This window comes from Gamsiella multidivaricata (assembly GCF_025024155.1).
Source record: "Gamsiella multidivaricata strain RSA 2152 chromosome Unknown BC939scaffold_55, whole genome shotgun sequence".
NCBI lineage: Eukaryota > Fungi > Mortierellomycota > Mortierellomycetes > Mortierellales > Mortierellaceae > Gamsiella > Gamsiella multidivaricata.
The window spans coordinates 62,567-83,237 of NW_026251763.1; the positions used below are offsets into that span (position 1 = coordinate 62,567).

Genomic DNA, 20,671 nt, shown 5'->3' on the forward strand with positions numbered 1-20,671 from the left:
CTATCCAGATAACACACGCCCACGAGCAGCGCATTATCACACGCTTCTAACAATCGAACCTTCCGTGCAAACAAAATATTTTGTCTCAGGTAGACCACGCAGCCCATGAGAAAAAGACCAAAATGCGCATGCTGATGATACGTAGAATTACTGGAACAGCAAAGAATTACATACTGCGTTTGTTTGGGCAAAAGGATCTAAACTAGTTAATATACAAATGGACGTCGGGTGGATGTGAATTTGGATAAGAGTATACAGTGGAGGCAGATTGAACATTGAAAAATAAAGTTGAATGCAATGCACGGGTGCATGATGTAGATGGTCTTTCCGCTCTGTGGGCATGTTTTTATCCCCCATACCCTCACCAGTTATTCTTGCGCCGCTTGTTCCTGGAGTCGCTTCCTCCTCCGGAGGATGGCTCCTCGTCTCGCTTCGGCTTGTTCTTGTGTCCTGCGTTGCCGGACCCACTGTTCTTCTCCATCAAACGGCTAATTCGTTGCCAGTCGCGGTCCAGCTTCTCGTCCTTGCTCAGGCCCTTGCCCTTGCCGTCGTCCCACTTACCCGTCTTTCGCCCATCGCTCATTTTGACTCCATACTGGAACGATGTCTTTGGCACCACCTCCACCGTATCCTTATACCGGTTAAAGCCTTCCTCTGTGTCGAAATCGAATCGGCCCAATTGCGCGCGCTTGTTCTTATGAGTGCCTTGATCGATCAGGATAGTCGACTGGCTCTGGTCGTCATCCTCATCAGAATCATAGGCAGTCGTACCGAGACCTCCACCTACGCCCAAACCATATGCAGAGTAATAGTCTGCATCCTCATCAACTTCAAGGCTCTCAAGCCTGGGTTTTTTCCGCGACAGTGCCTTCTCATTAAAGGGTGTGGTGTACTGGGCCGCAGCAGAAGAGGGACCATTCGCGCTAGGACCTGCAATGTTTGGATCGGAGTAGTGTGTGTCCTCCTCAGCATCCTCCTGCGCGCTGCCATCGTTACCGTCACTGTCTTCGTTCGCACTTTCTTCCCCAAAGTAATCATTCAGATCGACATCAGTTGGCCGCGCTGGTCCCAAAACAGGTGCCTCTGAGTCCAATTCTCCGCCTTGTACGTCCATCTGCGAACCGTCGGTCATATCTTCGTTATACTGGTTCTCGTCATTGTCACTATCGTCACTGAAGTAGCGGCTCATGTCAACATCGTCCGGTCGGGCGGGACCGACTATGGGTCCTTGATCATCGCCGTCGACATCCATAGTGTGATCTGGTGCAGACTCATCCTTATGTTCAGGCTCCACTACATATTCGCGTCCTGCATCTGCAAAGATATCTTCGCCTTCTAGATCAGGTTCCACCATTGGTAGTGTCTCCTCATCCTGTAACTTGGCTGCTGCGATCTTGGCGGCGGCGGCCGCCGCCGCTTTCCGCTTCGCCTTGAGTTCCGCCTCACTTTCTCCAATCTTGCGCTCGCCCGTGCGGATGGCCTGCAAAACATCCATGACCTTCTTCATGACCATATCTGCCTCTGGATTTTCGACCGTTCCTGCTAGATGTTGATCCACATCCGCCCTACTCCTGACGACCGTTGTCGGGACCGCAAAAGGGTTGTTGTCCTCTACAAACCCAGCTTTTGGTTTTTTGCTCTTGGTAGTGATTGGGAGTTCGAAAACAAAAACTGTTCGGCCTGGCAAGAACATCTCGTTGACCTTGGGTGGCCTCTTTGCTGGTTCCTCAATTGCGTACTTGAAAACATCCCTTGCCAGTACGCTGTTCGTCTCCGGTACCTCCTCCTCTTGTTTCATAACTGTGCTGCCTTCTGCTTTGACGGCCTTCTCCACAGTTTCAAAGACTTTGTCCAGATCAGCGACCTCGCTATCCTGCCCCGAATCCTCCTGGCGGACCTTGTTCAACAGTGCATAGTCCAGACCCTTAACCAGATGAGTGTGTTCCCTGTCTCCTCCCAAGAACTTGGACTGCTCGTACATGACCTCAGGCGCAACCTCGGCTGCAGCCTCCTCCAAAGTTGAAAGAATTTGCTCCGTCTCGATATAATCCGGGTTCATACCCTGCCGTCGTTCTGTAGCTCTGTCCCTGTATTTACTTCCGGCCGCCGAGGCATCCTTTGCAGGGGTCTTTTGCGCATGTTTTTTGTACTTGTGTTTGTTCGACCCGCCTTCTGATGAACGCGGTGTCTGCGGTGCTGGAACACGGGCTGTCCTGCCTGCCATGCCAAGCGCTCTCATGCTGCCTCCTGAAAATGACCCGCCAATACCTCCTGTACCGCCTGGTGCCGCACGAGGTGTAGCCAGTAGCTTCCTGAAATCATCCTGACTCAGCCTATTGGGATTGAGAAGGAGGGGACGTTGTTAACAAAGTAATGGGCATAAAAGGTTGTTATACCAGTGAAGTAATACACGTAGTCTTTTACCCTCCTGCTTTCTCTTCCTTTTTCTCTGCTGAAGGCTTGAACGCTGGTGGTGGCATTGAATTTGACATTATGGACGATGGGTGCTTGAAGGTGCTGAGGCGACTTGAAAACGCTGAAAACGGCTGGGTGACGTCATTTTTGGGAGGAAGGAAACGCAGATTGTGATTCGGCCCTCTTTATTCTCCACACAGCGGACCACCACCTCTTGAAGTTTAATCACGGAGAAGCGATGCGTCGGGAAGGCACAATTGAATACACGGAGGAGTACAACCGGTTCATGGATCGGTTGGAAGCATTCCATCAGAAGCATGGGTAGGAGAGAACACCGCACATGGAGACAAGCGAAACAACGCACCACGATATTCCTCATTTAATTCTGAACAACACAACAAGGATGCTAACCTTTTGACACGGTCGCTGTCTTCTTCCGATTCAAAGGACTGTTCTCAACCGCGAGCCTGTGCTGGGTTCACAGCGACTAGACCTACTCAAGGTGTACAAGCTGGTGACGGCCCATGGTGGGTGCGAAAAGGTACCAGTACTTTGTGCAGTTCTTTTTTCTTCAGGACACACTAAGGGATATATTTCCCATCAAATCCTAATCGTGCCTTCAATTGAACTTACGATATCGATCATAGGTCACAGCGGAGCGTGGGTGGAAGCGTATTACACTGCCGTTCAATTTTCCGCCAACGTGTACTAACAGCGCCTATGTGATGAAGAGCGTTTATGTCAAGAACCTGGAGCTATTTGAGCAGGAGGATTTTTTCGGTAAGGAGGTGCCCGTGAACAGGAATGAGCCAGTTGAATCCAACATCTCTCGCTCTCGTGAAGGTGAGAACTGTGTGGATTTTAGTTTCATCGTGTGAATGATTATCTCCGGATTACCGTCCACTTACGTTTTTACGACTGTTCTTCTTGCCATTTAGCGTCGCAAACTCCAACCAACAAACGCGGGCCCTATATGACATCAGCCATGAAGCAGCAGCTAGCAATGCAACAACAGCAACAAATGCAACAGCAGCAGCAGCAACAACAGCAAATGCAGCATCAGATGCAACAGCAGCCGATACCTCCCCAGCCCATCCCCCACCCCATGCCAACAGGACCTCAAGGAGCACCATCAGCAGCGATTCCTGCACCACCCTTGAGGCCCTCCAATTTCCTGGAAGGATACTACGTCGAAGGAGGTCATCAGAACAGAATCCTTCTTGCTCTCAAATCAGAACTGCCAAACGAGATTGATTGGGCATTCAGTCGACTTATCTCTCTGTCATATGAATGGAATGAATTCTCGCTCAACATGATTCCAGGATTGCTCAACGAGCTCCTGTCGTTTGCTCAGCCCTTTTTCGACTGGTGGTCATCGCTTGAGTCAAAGGAACAGGAGGAGCTCGTGGACGAGGATCTATTGAGCATGAGTGAGACCCACAACATGGAGCGTATTTTGCAGGTCTTTCATATTCTCCGCAACCTTTCGTTCCTGGATCACAACACCGTTATATTGACTGAGCACGCCAAATTCCGCAGAATGCTTCAACAGGGGCTGTCTATGCCTCCATCAACTCAGCTGAACGAGCTGCGGATTTATTGTTTGGACACACTGGAATGCCTCAGTATTCACATCACTCTGCGCTCGAAATTCGATATATACCTGCGGGAACTGCACAGGTTGCTGCTGACGAACGACAAGGCTATGATCCTGGGAAGTCTCCGGGCGTTGACTCGGTTGGCGGCTAACGAACATAACGAAAAAATTCTGAGCGACATTGACCCAGAGATCATCGAGAGGATATCACAGCTATTGCTCATTCAGGATGAAGAGCTTATTGGAGCTACACTTGACTATCTCTACCAGTTCTCAAGTTTCCATGGCGATGCCGCTGTGCAGATCGCAAAGAATTTCCCAGGAAACATTGTCTCCGTCTTGGTGCAGTTCCTATCCTGGGGCAGCCCCAAGACCATGCCTCCACCTGTCACAGTGGACCCGGCACAACAGATTCTCCATGAGCCATATCGTGCCTTGCATTGGTATGTTTTCTGACCAATATCTTACTCGCGCCATATTGTCCAAAGATCGTTTACTAAAGCCATTTTTTCGCTATTGATATCAATTGATATCAAAGGCTGCAATCCAATTTTGAAAGCAATTCTCAGGCCTATATATTCGAATCAGAACTCTTCAAGCTGTATCAGACGAAATTCCTTGCCCATGGACCAATGCTGAGATCGGCGGATCTGGTTACAGTGTCGAGGGTTGGCTTCCCAAAGATGGAGACGAGCTTCGTGCAAGAGGCAGAAGGTGTGCCGCCAGTCCAAGTCATCAAAGGAATCGCCAAGAAACACTGGGTCGACTTTAGTGGTGGTAAGAGTACTGACGTGCTTGCAACTCATTACTCACGTATTTCACGTTTGACGCTGAGTAAGCTGGCTACTAACATGGTCTTTCTGTGAATATTTTGCTTTCCATTCTAGCCGATGACAGAATTATCTGTAGATGGATTGGATGCCAAGCTGTCGTCCCGACAGAGGCGGAGTTGTTCAAGCATGCAGTTCAGGAACATATCTCTCCTGGAATGGGCCTTTACACTTGCCAATGGCTGAGCTGTAGACGCTTTACAACCCCGACTCATGATCGCCAAAAGGTGATCAAGCATCTCAAAACTCACTTCCCGCTCACACCTTCGGTCAAGCCGTTTTCGAACCGGCCTCGTTGGTTCGATATGCGTCCTAATGTTCTGGAAGTACCTGGTCGGGAGCTGGCGGGCATTCCTCTGACGGCTGTCTTTGTGCTCAGGAACCTTTCAAGACAGAAACGGAATCAGAAGCTGTTCTTGCCATACGAAGAAAGTCTGGCGAGGATTATGGGCGAGTTTCCGAGGATGGCGGCCTTTATTGTCGATATCTTGACGTTCCTGAGGGTCGGCTAAACATGGACGTGATTGGTTCGAGATCTATTCTTTATATCTTCCATCCTCGTTCGTGTTTCGCTTACGTTTGTTTTATCATAGCATATGGCCGACAATAACGGCTACAGTCCTCCAAATAATAAAGAACCTGGCCTCGTCTTCTTCTTTGCTCGATACCGAAATGCAATATCAGCGTTTTTTTACATGCTCTGAACGTAGTTTATGAAACATTGAAGTTACAGCTTAGATGGTGTGGATGGTGCGGCAGACTGTGATGCTTGTTGCTTTTCAAAAGCGATGGGTGTTGAGGATCCCAGTGGGGTCATGGCCATAGCTCTGTAGACATTTCCCATCTCCTTAGGATCAACTAGTCGATGGTATGAGCTAATCAGGGTCTCGCGGCGATGAGCAGTGGCCTTGGCAAGAAGCATATCAAGACGAGCACCGATGCCGAGCGAGTGGAGCAAATGTGCCTGGGTGACAGATCCGTGACAGTCGACTATCATAAAAAAAAAAATTAGAATTACGCAAGGAGATATCATTCTTCCAAAGGAGAACGCGGATGAGGAGAACGCGGGTGAATGTTAGCTTACCAAGGTCTTCTGTTGCCTGCTTCAGGTACTGAAAGTCGACATCTGCACTGAGATCAACATTTCCGGGGCGAGTGAGCACATGTGTAAATTTGTGCTTGATGATTCCCTATATAACCATTAATCCTTGATCAATAAACGCGCATTATCTTTGTAAGAGGAATAGGCACACATACATCGGTGCCAGTAATTGGAAACCGAGGGCATTACACGTAACGTATCTCCTTGGATATGATCCTTTCCGTAATCCACAATCAAGGCCGATCCTCCGTTCTTGTTAATGTGCTTCGCCATGTCATGTGCGACCCTGAACGAATCTGGAGAGACCTCAATCCTGTCACCCGGTTTGAAGTGGTCATAGGCTGGATGCTCTGCAAATGCCTTTGATGCCTGCGTAGGTCCTGGTGCGAGGACGAATCGAAGATGGTAGGGACTTGCTGGATCCTCCTCCAGATCGACTACCAGTTCACGCCAGCCTTCCTCGGTCTTTTCAAACTTGTAGATTGGAAGCGCGTCAAAAAACTCGTGTGCAACAATCATCGAACATTCCGCTGCAAGGTAGGGCAAAAAAAAGAAAAAAAAATAAGCATTGACAAGGCGCGTTAGAGAAATGCATTATTGCATTTATATCTCCATATTTCCATATTCTAATTCATCAAAGCCTTCACACTGTTTACCTGGGAGATCCTCAAAGATATCGTGCCAGGCGATCTGGAGGCCGTCCTGTCTGAGAGCGGATGTAATTCCTTCCCTGCTCCCACCACTGACTTGTTCCTCTGAGACAGGGATGCCACAAAGTGTCTCCCGTTGCACTTTCCGGAGCCCTGGACTGGCCTCGATCAGATGGACTCCCGTAATGGCCTTTCTGAATTCCTTGAACCGGGATGCAACCTACAACATGGCCACGGTAAGAACACAGACAGGTAGTATGTTAGGTACATTTACGAATGCGAACTACTTTACAATATAAATACAAGAGCCCATGTTCTCTTGGAGTCACATACCCGCAACATGTCCATCATCAGAGTCCCTCGTCCAGGACCGAGTTCTGCGATCTGCACACGCGATGGCTTCCCAATGTTTTGCCATTGTACCAAGAACCAAATTCCTAGAAGCTGTTTCCAACAAGTGGATGGACCAAAAAATGCCGCCTCACATTAGCACTATGACTAATATTCGTACTATGATGATATCTGTTGAACATCATGAATATGTTGTACCTCTCCAAACATTTGACTGATCTCTGGCGAGGTGATAAAGTCTCCTTGGGTTCCAAACACGTCTCCTTGCATGTAGTATCCACTCAATGGGTTAACCAGCACCTGTCTCATAAAGTGCGCTACAGACATGGGACCTTGAATCTATGAACACAAGGTAAATAGGCGAGAGTAATATCCCTGCGATTTAGTACATCGCCAGCATGGTGGTTGATCAAAAAGCAGATCAAAAAGAACTGCAGATTCACACACCTTGATGGAGTCTCTGATATGTTTAGCGAGTGGGGTCAGCTCTTCCTTTGGTGGGTAGTCCGTGGTTTCTAATGTTGCTTTTTCCGGGACCTCTGATCCTGCCTGGTGTTGAGTGTTTATTTGCTCCACCGCAGGTGTCTGCGTTAAATGTATACCGCTTTTGATATCAGAATCCTTGCCCTGAGAATAAAGTCGAGTGGTCTTGTAAGGCATGGCTGAGGTAGTCCTCAGAGTGACACGGGCGCATGTCCTCCATGGAACTGTCCTTGCGATGCTCGCTTGCCAAAGCATTTTGATTCTAATCTTGATGCGTGGACCTGATCTGTTTAGAGGGGATCACTCGAAACGGCATCGCCTGCTTTGGAATTCTTCCCGCTCCTCTTAACGTTTCAATACGGTCACACCAAAAGCGCATTCCAGGGACCTCAGAGCCAAAGGACCCTTTCCATAACCTGTTTTTCTTCTCTTCGTCATCAGCCTCTTGCTGCCTCGTCTTCTCTTCATTTTTTCAATCTTCTCAGAATACGCAGCACCTCATTCGGCTCAGCTCTCCATCGCTTCACACCAAGATGAACCTCAGGACAGTGTCGTTCGTCATCGCAACCGCTGCCCTGGCAGCAGTTGCCTACGCCCGACCCGAGCTCATTATATCCGACGACCAACGTGGCCTCATTTACATTGGGTCCTTTGGCTTTCTCGCCGGCGGCACCCTAGATATGGACCTCCAGAACCTGAAGGTAATAATGACAAGAGTCGGTCGGTGTAATGTGGAAATATTCAGTCTTGACGGTCAGTCGCTCGTCTTCTTCATCCGCTCACCGCTATAATTTTTCACTCCAACTGGTGGTTTTTAGGTCGTGCCATATGACGGCGACACAGGGGAAGAAAAGCGAATTGGTTTTCTAATCCAAAAGGGCAGCTCAGATGCCGATATGGTTGACTGGGAAGAGGGCTGTATTCTGGACGACCCTACATTCAAGGATGACATTGATCAGGGAAGGAGCGAGTTCAGACAGCTGGATACGACACAGACAGCGTAAGCGATAGAACAGTTCGTCAAGGAAACCACACCGTCGTCCGTCTGCTCAACGAATGACGTCTTCTATAGAACTTGTTAAATATTCACACATTTTTCTTTCCTTTCTAGGTTCCAATACCATCGCGAAGTTCAGCCTGGAGAAGAAGAAATGTGGAACATGTTGTTCGTGAACTGCCCTAGTAGTATCGTCTCGTTCAGAGTAAGCAGTGAAAATCGGCAGCGATAATTAGCGGTAGGATGGCCCTGATTTTTAACCACCACATCTTGTACTTTTCTAGTTGAAGATAACAGAGATCAATCCTGGAAACAACTATCTGAGCGCAGGAGATATTCCATTACCAAGGGTATATGCTGGTTCTGCTGTCGCTTACTTTGCAGCAAGCGCGCTCTGGTTCTATATGTTGATGAAGAAGGACACCAAGGTCTTTTGGCCACACAAGTTGATGTAAGCTGGGACTTTTTAGCAATAGGGGACGTGTAATAGAGGAAGTGACGACATTGAGACTATGTGAGCTGACTGTCTCTTTTGCTTTTATTCACCGTATAGCCTCGTTCTTGCCATGATGATTGGAATCCAAAAGACGTTTCAGGCTGTAGGTGTCTTCTCCGCTGAAATGTTCAATAGGATGACCCTATCCGGACCATATCGGCCGTGGACTAACTGATATTTCAATGCTGTAACGATAGTTGAAAGTGCACTACATGAGGACAGGTGTTGATGCTGAGGGCTGGACGGTCATGTTCTACATTTTCGCCTTGTAAGTCCATATCAATGGCCGCTTACCATGCAGAAGTACTATCTCTGAACTCTTATGCGGCTGAACTAACGACTCTTTGCCTTCGCTCATCCTCCTGGAACTGTTCATGAACAGCCTCAAAGGATCGCTTAGTATTCTTATCATTACGTTGATTGCATCCGGTTGGATGTTGTAAGTTTTTCGCTTTCATGAAGGGCAGAGTGTGAGGTCAACATATCGTACGCTTTTTCATGATAGAGTACTGACAATATCCATTCTCATCTATACTATTAGCATCAAGCCGTTCCTATCGCCAAAGGACAAGAAGATTATTCTTTTCATTATCCCACTGCAGGTATGACCATCGTTCGCATTGATCAAATACAAGGGTCTGGTAGGCGTTTATGAGTCCTCCTGACGCATCATCTTGTAACACATTCTGCTAGATCCTTTCCAATATTGCATCGACAATCAGCAGCGAAACTGCCATCGGATCTATTAATTGGTCGTTCTGGGTAAGTATCGATAATGAATACGCTTTATTATTTTTATTCAGACTTTATCAATTAACAATGCGAACTTTGCCTCGGGTATAATCTTAGACACAAGTGTTCCCCATGGTCGATCTCATCAGTTGCGTGGTTATTCTCGGCGTCATTATCCAGACACAGAGGCATCTAGGTGAGGCTGCAGAGACTGAGGGAAAGGTTGCCGAGAACAAGAGCAAGTACAAGCTCTGGGGATCGTTCTATCTCATCACAGTCGTCTACATCTACCTGACGAGGATCTTGGTCGAGTTCTTGAAGGTCGCTCTGCCGTACCAATATGTCCAATGGTTGGTCGAGTTGCTCAATGAGGCCATCACACTTGGCTTCTACGCAACGATCGGGTAAGATATACCTACTATTAATTTGTCGTGGACAATGATTGTTTTGGCGCACATGTCGTTAGTTGTTCTAACAGGCCTGCCTTTGTTTGTATTCCTTGTATTCACTGTGTCCAGATGGAAATTCCGACCATACGCGAATAACCCATACACACTGATCGACGAGGACGAGGATGATCATGATATCGAGTCCGGCGTCAACGGAGGCGAGACTCATGGTCTCCAGACCATGTCCAGACGTGAAGGTAGAACCAATGAGCACGACGAGTAGACAAAAAAAACTATACGAAGTGTACCATTTTAATGCATGGCCAATAAATGCTCTAGAAAAGTACATGGTATGCCAGTTGCTTTATTTTTATTTTTGAATGACCTGGAGGCTATGGTACATGGTTAAACGGGCTGAATCTTGGATTTCTACTGGGGCAAGACCTTCTTGATTTCTGTATGGAGAAAAAAGAAGGGCAAGACTCGGTCAGCACACATTTGATGACAAAATAAACCGAGCGAAAAGTAAAAATATAAATATGCGTACCTGAGATAATGTCCTGGTACGCCTTTGTAGCGGGCGAGTCCGGGTATTCTTCCAAGAATGAGAGACCTTGGTCACACGATTTGCCTGTTCGGTCGATACACAGAGTGTGGAGCAAATTCAGAAAGCGTCGTATTAGTCAATATCCTTAGATTCCACTTTCTTCGCCAGAACATAAAGTAGAGATGATGACAGCAGCAGTAACGTTACCAATGCGAGGATCCAGAGGAATGCTTCCCAAGAACCTGACATTCGTATCCTCTGCCATCTTCTTGGCGCCTCCTGTGGTCGGTGCAAAGATCACGCTCTCACCATGACAACTAGGACAGACGAACCCGGCCATGTTCTCGACTACACCAATGATCGGGATCTTGACCTTTCGACAGAAATCAATCTCCTTCCTCACATCTTGCAAGGCTACTTCCTGTGGGGTCGTGATCAGGATCGCGCCCGTGATTCCGGTCTCCTTCAGGTACTGAACCACCGACAGATGCTCGTCTGATGTGCCCGGTGGTGTATCGACCACCAAGTAATCCAAATCGCCCCAATCCACATCCTTCAGGAATTGTTTGATCAGACCATTTTTCTTCGGTCCACGCCAGATGATCGCATCGTCCGCATCCTGCAAAATGAATCCAATCGACATGACTCCCAGGTTATCGGTCACATACACGGGTGACCACCCAGAATTGGAAGAATGGATTTGCTCACCGTCCAAACCAAACATCTTGGGGATTGACGGTCCACAAATATCAATGTCCATCACACCGACTTGAGTTTCTTCATCATGGGAGAGCGCAAACGAAAGCTGGGTCGTGAAAGAGGATTTGCCTACGCCGCCTTTTCCGGACAAGACGAGGATCTTGTGCTTGACGGTCCCCATACGGTCGTTAATCAATGGCAAATCTAATAGTAAATTTGGATTGCACAGTCTATGAGTCAGCTAAAATCGTATGAGAAAGAGACTTAATATCCAGAGGTAAGCAAGGCCAGGGGAAAGAGACCAACCTGGATCGGGTCCTTTGGGCGCTGTAGCACAGGCGTTCTGGTTCGGGCAGCCATCACATGCGCTCGCCTTGCCAGCCTGCTCGCTCTCAGTACCCTATGTGCAATAAAAAGGAAAAGATGAGGAGTCAGCAAGAGAAGACTTCATTAAAACACAAAGGGGCTTCTCATTCCACACACCGACATACTGGGCAGTGCTCAGGTGCATTTTCGGGTGCTGCTGTGGATGGTGACATGGTGTGTATAGAAAGGACAGTGGAGCTGGCTGGTTGAATGGTGTTCAAAAAGAGATGCATTTGTCATCCTAGGGGATGAACATTACCCTTAAGAGGGCCGACACTTCAGTCTACTGGATTTATTTAACCTTATCAGATGTGCACCAAAGTTTTGCTTTGTTCTCACAAGGTCTTTATTTGACTCCGGAGATCCATCAAGACCAGGACAGAACAGAAAAAAAGGTAAAAAAAAAAGAAAAAAAAGCTGGTGCGAGTAAAAAACCTCTACCTGACTGGAAGAGGAAAAAAAAAGAAAAAAAGAGAGAGGGAATGCCAATGTGTTTTCTATCTACAGGCGATAAACGAAAGGAACAGAGCGAAAGAAACAACGATACAAGTACATGTAACGACATGAAATTGAACAGCATCGACTGTGAGTGGATGTGAATGCAGGGCAGAAAGAGAATTATAAAGTACATTGAGCGCCCGCGGGCGGGTTGGTGTGCGTATACAAGTGTTGGAGAGAGATAAAACGAAAGGGTTGTTATAAACAGGAAACCATTCGAAAGGCGGACGTATAATCACAAGGTCCGAGAGAGATGATATATCGGCAGAAGCAGAGTACGATATGCGCATGTGCTAGAGGACAATCGATGTTGGTCTCAGTCGCTGTCGCTTCCCGAATCAGTCTCGGATCCAGAGGAGCTGGAGCTTCCACTCGAACTGGAGGAATACCCATCATTCGCAGGGAGATGAGGGCCTGGTAGCCAAAAGAGAAAAGATGCATGACGATCAGCAACAATGCTTCAGACGGTCTTTCCCGTGCAACAAAGAATGAAGCCATCAGTACAATTCGGTACATACCCTTCTGATGTGCGGCAGGCTGTTCAAACTTTTGGAGGGTCCGCTCCAGTTCTGTGATCTTCTTAGTGGCATCTTCTTCCGAGTACTGGACCTTGACCTTCTTCGGCGCAGGCTTCTTGCGCTTCACAGTCGTATTCTTCTTCACATATTGATACAACTTGTACAACGTACGGGGATCCAATGAATCCATGTCGAGCTCAATCTCCTCTTGACCACCATTCTAGAGTCGTAGAACGTGAGGAAAGTTCGGTTAATACAAGGTCCATATCATTCGCACCATACAGAGTTGCTCGTTCTCCAGTAATATTGCAGTAACTTACGTCGCGAAGATGGGGCATGCTGTTGTGAATGATCTGCACAACGTTCGCCAGCTTGTCGCCCTCAAACTTATTGATACTGTCGCTGAGTTCCTTCTTTTGCTCAAAGGTGATGGTCGGAACGTCTTCCTCGCTACTGCTCTCGCTTTCACTGGTATAGACAGGTCTGGAACGCTTGATTGGCACCTTCTTCCTCTCGGGGGCTGAAGCCTTGACAGGAGCAGGCTTGGCTGGAGTTTTGGCTGGAGTCTTAGAAGCTGTCTTGGACTTGGCGGGCTTCTCCTGCGAGGATGCCTTTGCTGACTTCTTCTCTGCCTTTTCCTTCTTCTTGGCCGCCTTCATCTGCTTCAGCTTTTCAGACAACGTCTTCAAATGTCTCTCCATCTCGGCGATTTTTTCGTCTATAATGTAGAGCAAGGAAAATGAAAAACAATAAGCATTCGTCACTTGAACGAGGCAATGGCATAACTCAGAGCTGAAAAAGTGCTATAAAGCGATGCAAGTACCAGACGAGTCAACGTCGTCCTCTTCGGACTCCACAGTGGGCTCCTCAACAACGGGCGGCGGGGTTGGGGGTGAAGGACGCTCGGCCCACTTTTCGTTGAACAACTTCTCCATCCTGCGACCCATTGTGTGAACGAGGGATCCTGCAGGATTGAACTTGAAACAATTCCAAAGTACCAAACGAACATCGGCCTCGAACATCGCCGCATTGTCGTATTCGTCTTCCTCCAGCTTTTTGCGGACGGTTGAAATGTCCATAGGATTCTTAATAACCTTGGGGTAGTCCGGGATATTAAGTGCCACCCAATCCACTGGTTCCATGAAAGGGTACATGAACTCTGCGTTCGCCTTCTTTGAGAACTCGCGCAAGATCGATCCGCAGTATCGCAGCTGAGGGTCCGACTTCCACTTTCCTGTTCCCTTCTTTTTCACAGCAATTGCTGAGGGTATCTCCTTTGATGGCGCATGAATGTCTCGTTTGGGTCGTCGTTCTTCTGAAGCAGCTCTGGACTGAGACAGATCCATGGGAGGGTACTCTGAGACTGGAGTAGAGAGAGGTGTGACAGCCTTGATTTCCTCCTTCTTGACAGGGTCCTTCTTGGGCTTTGAAGCAGCTGGGGTCTTTTTGGCAGTGTCTTTTGGGATCGGCGCATCTGCAATCTTCGCATTCTAAGTGATAGCATGGTAAGCTATATTAATACAGATAGAATATCGACTAAAGAACATTTGGCAATAACGCTCAGTAATGACAACCTACGTCTTTGGGCATATGGCGCAACGAGCTGTGGAAAGAAGCCTCAAGGTTCGATGCGCAGATGGAGACGAGAGATTCCCGGCCATTGTAAAGGTAGCAATTGGAAAAAATGAGGTTGACGTCCTTCACAAAGTCGTCCACGGTATCATATTCGAGTCCATTCAGCTTCCGTTCGACTGTCGAAAGGTCCATTGGATTCTTCACTACAACCGGGTAATCGGGAATCTTTAAAAGAACTGGGTCAACTGGATTCAAGAAAGCCGGGGCGTCGCGATGTCTCTTGAGCTGCTTGATGATGGCGCCGCAGTACTTGAGCTGCTCGCGAGTCATTGCAGGCTTGCGGATTCCATTCAAGATTGGGTTCACTGACGCCAGCGCCGCATTCGAAGAGTTGATAGGTGTGATTGAAGGCACCGCGATAAGTGTGGGTGGGTTCAATGCTGGCTATAGAACAGCGTTTAGCATGCAAACAAGGGCAACAAAAAAAGGTTAAAATGCAGCCTCCTTTTGTTTCTTTTGCCTTGTTGCCCCCCCCTCTCTCTCTCTCTCTCTCTCTCTCTCTCTCTCTCTCTCTCTCTCTCTCTCTCTCTTCTGTTGTCCTCACTGTAGCCGGACTAGAGTCCATTTTGATCCACATTGTTGTAAAGCGCTGTAAGCGTCGTCCAAAGGTTGGTATTGTAACTCCATTTTGCATCTTCAACACGACCTTAAACACATGACAAACAGCGCAGTGCACATGAATCGACTTTATTCACCCACAACATTGTCAACATTGGTCTGCATTCACGAAAGCAAACAGAACTGACCTTTGAAACATCAATGCTATCAGGGTTCCGGAGCTCGGCGATCGGCGCAGCTGCTTCGGAAGCAGGCGCAGAAGCTGGCGGTCCCGACAAAACATTGGTCGCAGGCACGTTTGGTAAGGATTTCAGGACACTCATATCGCTATCTATCGTCTGGTCTGAGCTGCTATGGCCGGTCGGTGCAGGAAAATCTGGTCGTCCGTGGTCAAGAGAAGGCACGATGGGATGTTGCTCAGAGGAAAGAACGGTCGATGCGGCAGTGGTGTTGGACATAGGGACATGGTCATCTTCCTCTGCTTTCAATCTCTTTAATGATGTCTCTTCAGGGACATGAGCAGGCAAGTCGTGTGGAAGAGAGGCGTCACTGAGAGCAAAGACAAAGAAAAGAAAAAAGGAGAAAAGGAGAGACAGTGACATAACGTTAATACTCCAGACTCTCTGGAATACACAATAAAGTCAGAAATGATGGCAAAAGGGAGAATGGGCAAAGTAGGGGAACGGAAACAAAGAGAGTTGACGTGGAACGGCTCATTACCCGTTGGGCTCGCTGTTCAGGTTCGCCAGGTCATCAAGTGGTCGCTTCTTGACCTCATCGCCGTTGGACATCATGGTGAGTCTGTGTGTATGTGTAATTGCGCCCGAGTGGAAACCAAAGAGAGACCGAGACAAGAAGAAAAGAAATGTCGAGTCGCGTTCCAGATGCAATTGTCGAACGATTGTTGTTTGCTGTTAAAGGTTAAGTCAAGTCAACAACGAAGACAGGCGCAAGCAAGGGGATTCCCGGAAAGAAAAAGAAAAGAAGAGCAAGAAGCGATGTAGGAATCAGAAGAGTGCTTGTGAGTATGGTGAGGACGTGTATGTGAAAGAGAATAAAGGGGAAAAGAAAAGTAGCGTGAGAGTGAAAGTGCGGGAGAAGAGTGATTGAGGGAGAAGAAAAAAAGGAAAAGAGGAAAAGAGGGAAAAGTGGCCCTACTTGTTATATATTAAAAAAATGTGACGTGTCTCAATTTTCTCGAACTGAATAGGGCACTGGCCGGTGGGGAGATCCAAGGAGTAGAACAGAGGGTGGGTGCCCTTGAAAAAAAAAATGAGCCGTAGATCGACAGGAAAGAAGGACGCCTTTCAGTCAAAGAATGCGCAGGGAACCCTCGATGAGGGGAAAGGGGTGAGGGCAATAAAGGCTTCAGTACATCTACAATAGAGAATGAAAAGTACCTGGTCGTTGTATATCGATGGATGGTTCTTTCACTGGTGGATGCCTGGATGCCTCGCTCGACCCCGGATCGCTTCTCGCGCCCTCTAACCAAAAGAGGTCACGTGTGGCTTAGATAATATTTAAGTCTTACGACCCTTCTTCAAGAGCTCCTCCAGTTCCATTTCATTCCATCCATCTCTTGTATCTTGCCATCCCCTTACGCCCCAAACCTCCACATCCACACTTCCTTAAAACATCATGGCTACCTATTTGGCCTCAATTTATGGCACAGAAAAGGACAAGTACGTTTTTACCTGGGACTGAATTGATGTTTCTGAACAATACCACTCACTTGCTTGTTCTTGTTTCCTAGTTTCTAATATCTTCTGTCTCTTCTTTTTTCTTCCAGGGTCAACTGTTCCTTCTACTTCAAGATTGGTGCCTGCAGACACGGCGATCGTTGTTCCAGGAAACATGTCAAGCCTAACTTTTCTCAGACAATCCTCGTCCCCAATGTTTATCACAACCCTTCACACGACGCCAATTGCAACATGACTAAGCAGGAGATCCAGGAGGACTTTGACAACATCTACGAGGACTTCTTTGTTGAGCTGGCGAAATATGGCGAGATTGAAGAGATGCATGTTTGCGACAATATTGGCGATCATCTGGTCGGAAATATCTACGCCAGATTCAAGTATGAGGAGGATGCAGGAAACGCTGTCGAGAGTCTGAACAACCGCTTCTACGCAGGACGACCACTTTGGGCAGAACTCTCACCAGTGACAGACTTTCGTGAAGGTACGTATCCTTCTGGAACTCTATCGAAGCTGTTGGAATGTCTTGATGACTAATCAAAACATAGATGGACACTAACGTTGTTTTGTTTCTTTATTCTCAAATAATGCATATGATCATGGATCAGCCTGCTGTCGCCAATATGAAAACTCGGAATGCACTCGCGGAGGACTATGTAACTTTATGCATCTCAAGTCTGCAGATAGGAACCTGAAGCGGGAGCTTCTTGCGTCTCAAAGAAACTATCTACGCGAAAAGCGAAAGGAAGAGCGGGATCGACACAGAGATCACAGCCGCAGCTCCACCGTCCCCGAGGATGCAGAAATGCCTCCTGCACGGGAATCGAGTCACCACGCCTAATCTCACCAGTGTATATAATACGTCTCGGCAGAACGCAGTGTAGCATACGACCTCATCATCAACTAATAAAGGACTGAATTTGGAAGTGCGATTCAGATATGGGGTTTACGTTTGCATTGGATTGAGTTCACGTCTGTGCACGATATTCAGATTTATTATCATAAATAATGGCTATTCGGACACCATGCCGTGTGTGTTCCGAAGACGCTCAATCTCTCGGCATTCTTCGACAAGATCTCTGTTTGGTTTCCAAGTTCTGACTGTAGCATCGTCCGAGCAACCACTCAACTAATTCATTGATACAAAACGATAGTGCAAATCATAGATTAGCACTCCAATATTCATGTAATACAATAATACAATAAGCGAAATAAGCACTGTAAATGTGGATATCAAACGCTACCTGTGTGCCATTGCCGAGGTCCTTGGCCCAATCCACACCAGTTACTTCCCTCTCATGGCCATGGAAAACAAGCGGCTTCTCGCGTGGCCGGTTGACCTCCCACATAAAGAGATCTTTGCAAGATCCGGCAGCAACATAGTTGCCATCGGGTGAGACACTGATTTTGATGTAATAACTCGAACACGCAAAGTTGCTGTCTCCGAATGACTCGACTGGTCTGCCAAGTGCAGTTGCATTAAACATATAAATATGATTGTCAGAGCTAACAGCATACAAGGCGCTGCCGTCAGGTGAGAGTGCCATTGACGTCATTCCATGAGCACGCTTGGTTGTCGGCATGTAGGTGGATGTTTCCAGCGGTGTTGGGAAGCAATGCTTAAAGTAGGTACCATGTTTCCTGACGTCCCAATACTTCACAGAGCTATTCAACAGTGAAATTTTTTGAGTTGAATACCCAAAGAAAAGAGTAGCAGCAAAAATAATGGATCGAGAGCACTTACCCATCCAATGCCCCTGTCGATGCAATAATATTCTCGTTGTGCCTCATGTACTGCACCGCAGACGCAGAGTTGGGGCCATCGGAGTCACGCTTTGTTTTCTTTGATGGGGCAGCCCTCGTCGTGCTTGCATGAGCGTTGAGCAGCCTGTTCGCTGGTCTGTAGACCGTTTCTCCCTGAGTCGATGTTGTGCTGGAACATCGCACGTCCCAGATCATAACGGCGCCGTCTCTTGCGGCAGTTGCAAAAATATCTATTCAATAACAGAAAAACACAGGTTAAAATTTCATTGCCACGCAAATGAGGGTCGACTACACTTGCAATGATCAAAGAAGAACGTACTGTCATCGCCGTGTTTCATTGAGACGCTCTTGATGCTTCCATGATGACCCTGGAAAGTGCTCAGACATGTCTTTCTCTCCACGTCATGTAACCTGGCTGTCTGGTCCCCCGAGACTGAAATCTAGAAGAGCGGTATGAAGTTGATTAGATACAGGAAATATGAGATGTAGGCATGGCACTTCTGTCAAAATCCGTACTATCTTTGTGTCATCGCTTGTCCATCGTAGATCGAAAATGGCGTTCTGATGAGCCTGAATTTGCACTGTATGCTCTATATCCGCAAGAAAACCATATGGTGTTAATTAGATTATTCTTTGCTTCCAGTCTATCGTAAAAAATATGAAGAAATCGGTGCGATTGCTTACCTGGATGCGCGCCGTCTCTTTTGGTATCGACAATATGTATTGTGCCATCCTCATCTCCAATTGCAAGATTTCGAGCATCATTCACAACTATCAGAAGGAGATTCCAAGGAAATCAGTAATAGTTGCAAGAAACATGGAGCATAGCCATACTTTTTAAAATGAGTCCAGCATTTCGCCCTCACCGTTGTTGTAAGAACACGAAAATGGCGGCACAAGGGTTGCTCCGTCCTGAGAGATGAATGTGTACACATCGTTCGGCCGACTGATATACTCCAGCATGCAGAATCGTGTCGACACTGCCAGTTAAGACAAGCAGAATATCGTCAGTAGCGTGCTTCGATAACCGTCGATAATCAGTCAATTGATCCTGAATGTCCGATTGGCCTACCATAGAATGGTCTGTTTCTCACTCTTCCAAAAGTCTGCCATCGGGAGAGCGTGGAAATGAGGTTGAGTGGCTGCGTTGAGTTGTATGAAAGAGGGAATATCGACTTTGTTGGGATAACGGCTGAAGATGCTGTTGTGCCTTCTGAAGCTATTGCTGCAGTAGTTGTTGATGCTGTCAAACGCACTGTCGCTTTTGTGGTTGCTGTAATAGGAATGAGAGCGGAAGTAGGTGGTTGGCTCTCACTGTCGTCGGTGGTGAGTTTCAGAGATCTCTTTCGGCCAATAGAACTAGCCTGGGCTGCGGCAAAGATCTCCAGGAGGCCCTTTGCTGGGTTGTTTTCCTCTCCTGCATTAACAGAGCATCCGAGTTGGGCCGTAAGTGGTGCGGATGCGTTGTTGGACCGTCGTCCTGTCAGCGGACGATGGGTGATGTCGGCAAGCGGCGCCTTTTTTGATGTATTTGACGGCATCTGGTATCCTGATATGAATGAAGCGGAGAAAGGGGCACGGGAGAGAAAGAGAAGGGGGCACAATACGAAAGATGATTGCTATGCCGAAGACCAAGGACCGAGGACGCGCTCGTCGTTCAAACATAAACATGCAGTGTAACATGCGTGACTGCGCGCTATCTTGTATAGACAGCTCGCAGCGCGTTTGAGCGCATTTTTTTTTCTCAAAAGGAAAGAGACCTCAGGATGTTTGCACAACTGCCGCTCTTTCAAAGGAGATTGCGTGGTTCTCATTAGTTTTTATCAGTATGCCTTCAAGGATCTCTGCCAATACTACCAGGAAGGGATGCGATATGTAAGCTGCTATGCTGGCAAAAGACTGCTGTGCACCAGAGTTTCATTTCATTACCAGGTCCCTTGCTTCAGAAATCATTGTCACCAGGATCTCCACAGAAACCATCCTCTCCTCCGCCGCCGCCGTCATTCTGATTGAAAATCCTCCTCCTCCATTATCATACCCATGATCATACTCCGCATATCTCGGCCCATTATCATGATGTCCGCCAATCGCGCTTCCAAGCAACGTCTCTGCCAACATTCCTATCATCCCTCCCTTAGCCATACTACCCATTCCTCCTCCTGCGCCTCCAAACCGTCCTCTATAAGTGTTGCCGTAAGGATTCGAGCTCCGATAGTAAATGTTGCTACTGCAGTGGCAACTATTCAACGAGCTGCTGCCAATGAATAGCACTCCTAGTGATGGATCCGTCCTTATGGCATTGGCGGGATTGGATACTAGAGTGAGAGGGGTTATCATGAAAATGGTG

At 47.6% G+C, this 20,671-nt stretch overlaps 8 protein-coding genes across 8 annotated transcripts; 3 read left to right on the forward strand and 5 right to left on the reverse strand.

Moving 5' to 3' along the window:
- Positions 1 to 151: 151 nt before the first annotated feature.
- Positions 152 to 2,591, reverse strand: BC939DRAFT_458675 (RED-like protein N-terminal region-domain-containing protein). Its single transcript, XM_051556635.1, has 2 exons — positions 2,425 to 2,591; positions 152 to 2,333 (listed from the first exon to the last, which is right to left on the reverse strand). Exons 1-2 carry the CDS (start codon positions 2,490 to 2,492, stop codon positions 362 to 364), a joined length of 2,040 nt encoding a protein of 679 aa, XP_051409798.1. The 5' UTR covers positions 2,493 to 2,591; the 3' UTR covers positions 152 to 361.
- A 549-nt stretch (positions 2,592 to 3,140) lies between these two features.
- On the forward strand, positions 3,141 to 5,354 carry BC939DRAFT_479159 (uncharacterized protein; the record flags this gene model as incomplete). Its single annotated transcript, XM_051558821.1, has 4 exons — positions 3,141 to 3,258; positions 3,354 to 4,455; positions 4,551 to 4,789; positions 4,900 to 5,354. 4 exons carry the CDS (start codon positions 3,141 to 3,143, stop codon positions 5,352 to 5,354), a joined length of 1,914 nt encoding a protein of 637 aa, XP_051409799.1.
- A 215-nt stretch (positions 5,355 to 5,569) lies between these two features.
- On the reverse strand, positions 5,570 to 7,605 carry BC939DRAFT_505273 (S-adenosyl-L-methionine-dependent methyltransferase; the record flags this gene model as incomplete). The annotated part of the gene is made up of 7 exons (XM_051560638.1): positions 5,570 to 5,832; positions 5,927 to 6,032; positions 6,134 to 6,474; positions 6,601 to 6,814; positions 6,928 to 7,038; positions 7,144 to 7,284; positions 7,393 to 7,605. 7 exons carry the CDS (start codon positions 7,603 to 7,605, stop codon positions 5,570 to 5,572), a joined length of 1,389 nt encoding a protein of 462 aa, XP_051409800.1.
- A 143-nt stretch (positions 7,606 to 7,748) lies between these two features.
- Positions 7,749 to 10,500, forward strand: BC939DRAFT_242420 (lung seven transmembrane receptor-domain-containing protein). The gene is made up of 11 exons (XM_051550944.1): positions 7,749 to 8,129; positions 8,247 to 8,428; positions 8,540 to 8,630; positions 8,710 to 8,876; positions 8,979 to 9,024; positions 9,119 to 9,189; positions 9,304 to 9,360; positions 9,463 to 9,523; positions 9,615 to 9,683; positions 9,771 to 10,057; positions 10,172 to 10,500. Exons 1-11 carry the CDS (start codon positions 7,962 to 7,964, stop codon positions 10,323 to 10,325), a joined length of 1,353 nt encoding a protein of 450 aa, XP_051409801.1. The 5' UTR covers positions 7,749 to 7,961; the 3' UTR covers positions 10,326 to 10,500.
- On the reverse strand, positions 10,380 to 11,871 carry BC939DRAFT_458679 (cytosolic Fe-S cluster assembly factor nubp1-A). Its single transcript, XM_051556636.1, has 5 exons — positions 11,780 to 11,871; positions 11,595 to 11,688; positions 10,797 to 11,492; positions 10,590 to 10,673; positions 10,380 to 10,497 (listed from the first exon to the last, which is right to left on the reverse strand). Exons 1-5 carry the CDS (start codon positions 11,825 to 11,827, stop codon positions 10,472 to 10,474), a joined length of 948 nt encoding a protein of 315 aa, XP_051409802.1. The 5' UTR covers positions 11,828 to 11,871; the 3' UTR covers positions 10,380 to 10,471.
- Positions 11,872 to 11,965: 94 nt separating this feature from the next.
- BC939DRAFT_458684 (uncharacterized protein) lies at positions 11,966 to 15,978 on the reverse strand. The gene is made up of 6 exons (XM_051556637.1): positions 15,584 to 15,978; positions 15,052 to 15,412; positions 14,249 to 14,689; positions 13,494 to 14,160; positions 12,991 to 13,388; positions 11,966 to 12,890 (listed from the first exon to the last, which is right to left on the reverse strand). Exons 1-6 carry the CDS (start codon positions 15,655 to 15,657, stop codon positions 12,351 to 12,353), a joined length of 2,481 nt encoding a protein of 826 aa, XP_051409803.1. The 5' UTR covers positions 15,658 to 15,978; the 3' UTR covers positions 11,966 to 12,350.
- Positions 15,979 to 16,501: 523 nt separating this feature from the next.
- Positions 16,502 to 17,401, forward strand: BC939DRAFT_399778 (splicing factor U2AF subunit; the record flags this gene model as incomplete). The annotated part of the gene is made up of 3 exons (XM_051552499.1): positions 16,502 to 16,545; positions 16,653 to 17,044; positions 17,169 to 17,401. The coding sequence occupies 3 exons, from the start codon at positions 16,502 to 16,504 to the stop codon at positions 17,399 to 17,401; spliced, it is 669 nt and encodes a 222-aa protein (XP_051409804.1).
- Positions 17,402 to 17,583: 182 nt separating this feature from the next.
- On the reverse strand, positions 17,584 to 19,968 carry BC939DRAFT_242602 (WD40-repeat-containing domain protein). The gene is made up of 7 exons (XM_051550945.1): positions 19,397 to 19,968; positions 19,191 to 19,304; positions 19,009 to 19,095; positions 18,841 to 18,914; positions 18,644 to 18,764; positions 18,305 to 18,554; positions 17,584 to 18,225 (listed from the first exon to the last, which is right to left on the reverse strand). Exons 1-7 carry the CDS (start codon positions 19,863 to 19,865, stop codon positions 17,721 to 17,723), a joined length of 1,620 nt encoding a protein of 539 aa, XP_051409805.1. The 5' UTR covers positions 19,866 to 19,968; the 3' UTR covers positions 17,584 to 17,720.
- Between the last annotated feature and the right edge of the window lie 703 nt (positions 19,969 to 20,671).

Excerpts from the sequence above, each read along its gene's own strand:
- BC939DRAFT_458679 (XM_051556636.1), bottom strand. The coding sequence starts at position 11,827 with ATGTCACCATCCACAGCAGCACCCGAAAATGCACCTGAGCACTGCCCA. Across the intron at positions 11,493-11,594 it reads GCCCAAAGGACCCGATCCAG|ATTTGCCATTGATTAACGAC; the intron begins GTTGGTCTCTTT and ends ATTTACTATTAG. Across the intron at positions 10,674-10,796 it reads TCCTCTGGATCCTCGCATTG|GCAAATCGTGTGACCAAGGT; the intron begins GTAACGTTACTG and ends TCGACCGAACAG.
- BC939DRAFT_242420 (XM_051550944.1), top strand. The coding sequence starts at position 7,962 with ATGAACCTCAGGACAGTGTCGTTCGTCATCGCAACCGCTGCCCTGGCA. Across the intron at positions 9,025-9,118 it reads TCCAAAAGACGTTTCAGGCT|TTGAAAGTGCACTACATGAG; the intron begins GTAGGTGTCTTC and ends CTGTAACGATAG. Across the intron at positions 9,524-9,614 it reads TTTTCATTATCCCACTGCAG|ATCCTTTCCAATATTGCATC; the intron begins GTATGACCATCG and ends ACATTCTGCTAG.
- BC939DRAFT_458684 (XM_051556637.1), bottom strand. The coding sequence starts at position 15,657 with ATGATGTCCAACGGCGATGAGGTCAAGAAGCGACCACTTGATGACCTG. Across the intron at positions 14,690-15,051 it reads ATAGCATTGATGTTTCAAAG|CCAGCATTGAACCCACCCAC; the intron begins GTCAGTTCTGTT and ends GCTGTTCTATAG. Across the intron at positions 13,389-13,493 it reads GGACGACGTTGACTCGTCTG|ACGAAAAAATCGCCGAGATG; the intron begins GTACTTGCATCG and ends TCTACATTATAG.
- BC939DRAFT_242602 (XM_051550945.1), bottom strand. The coding sequence starts at position 19,865 with ATGCCGTCAAATACATCAAAAAAGGCGCCGCTTGCCGACATCACCCAT. Across the intron at positions 19,305-19,396 it reads GAGAAACAGACCATTCTATG|TGTCGACACGATTCTGCATG; the intron begins GTAGGCCAATCG and ends CTTAACTGGCAG. Across the intron at positions 19,096-19,190 it reads TTCGTGTTCTTACAACAACG|TTGTGAATGATGCTCGAAAT; the intron begins GTGAGGGCGAAA and ends TCCTTCTGATAG.
- BC939DRAFT_458675 (XM_051556635.1), bottom strand. The coding sequence starts at position 2,492 with ATGTCAAATTCAATGCCACCACCAGCGTTCAAGCCTTCAGCAGAGAAA. Across the intron at positions 2,334-2,424 it reads AAGGAAGAGAAAGCAGGAGG|GCTGAGTCAGGATGATTTCA; the intron begins GTAAAAGACTAC and ends CAATCCCAATAG.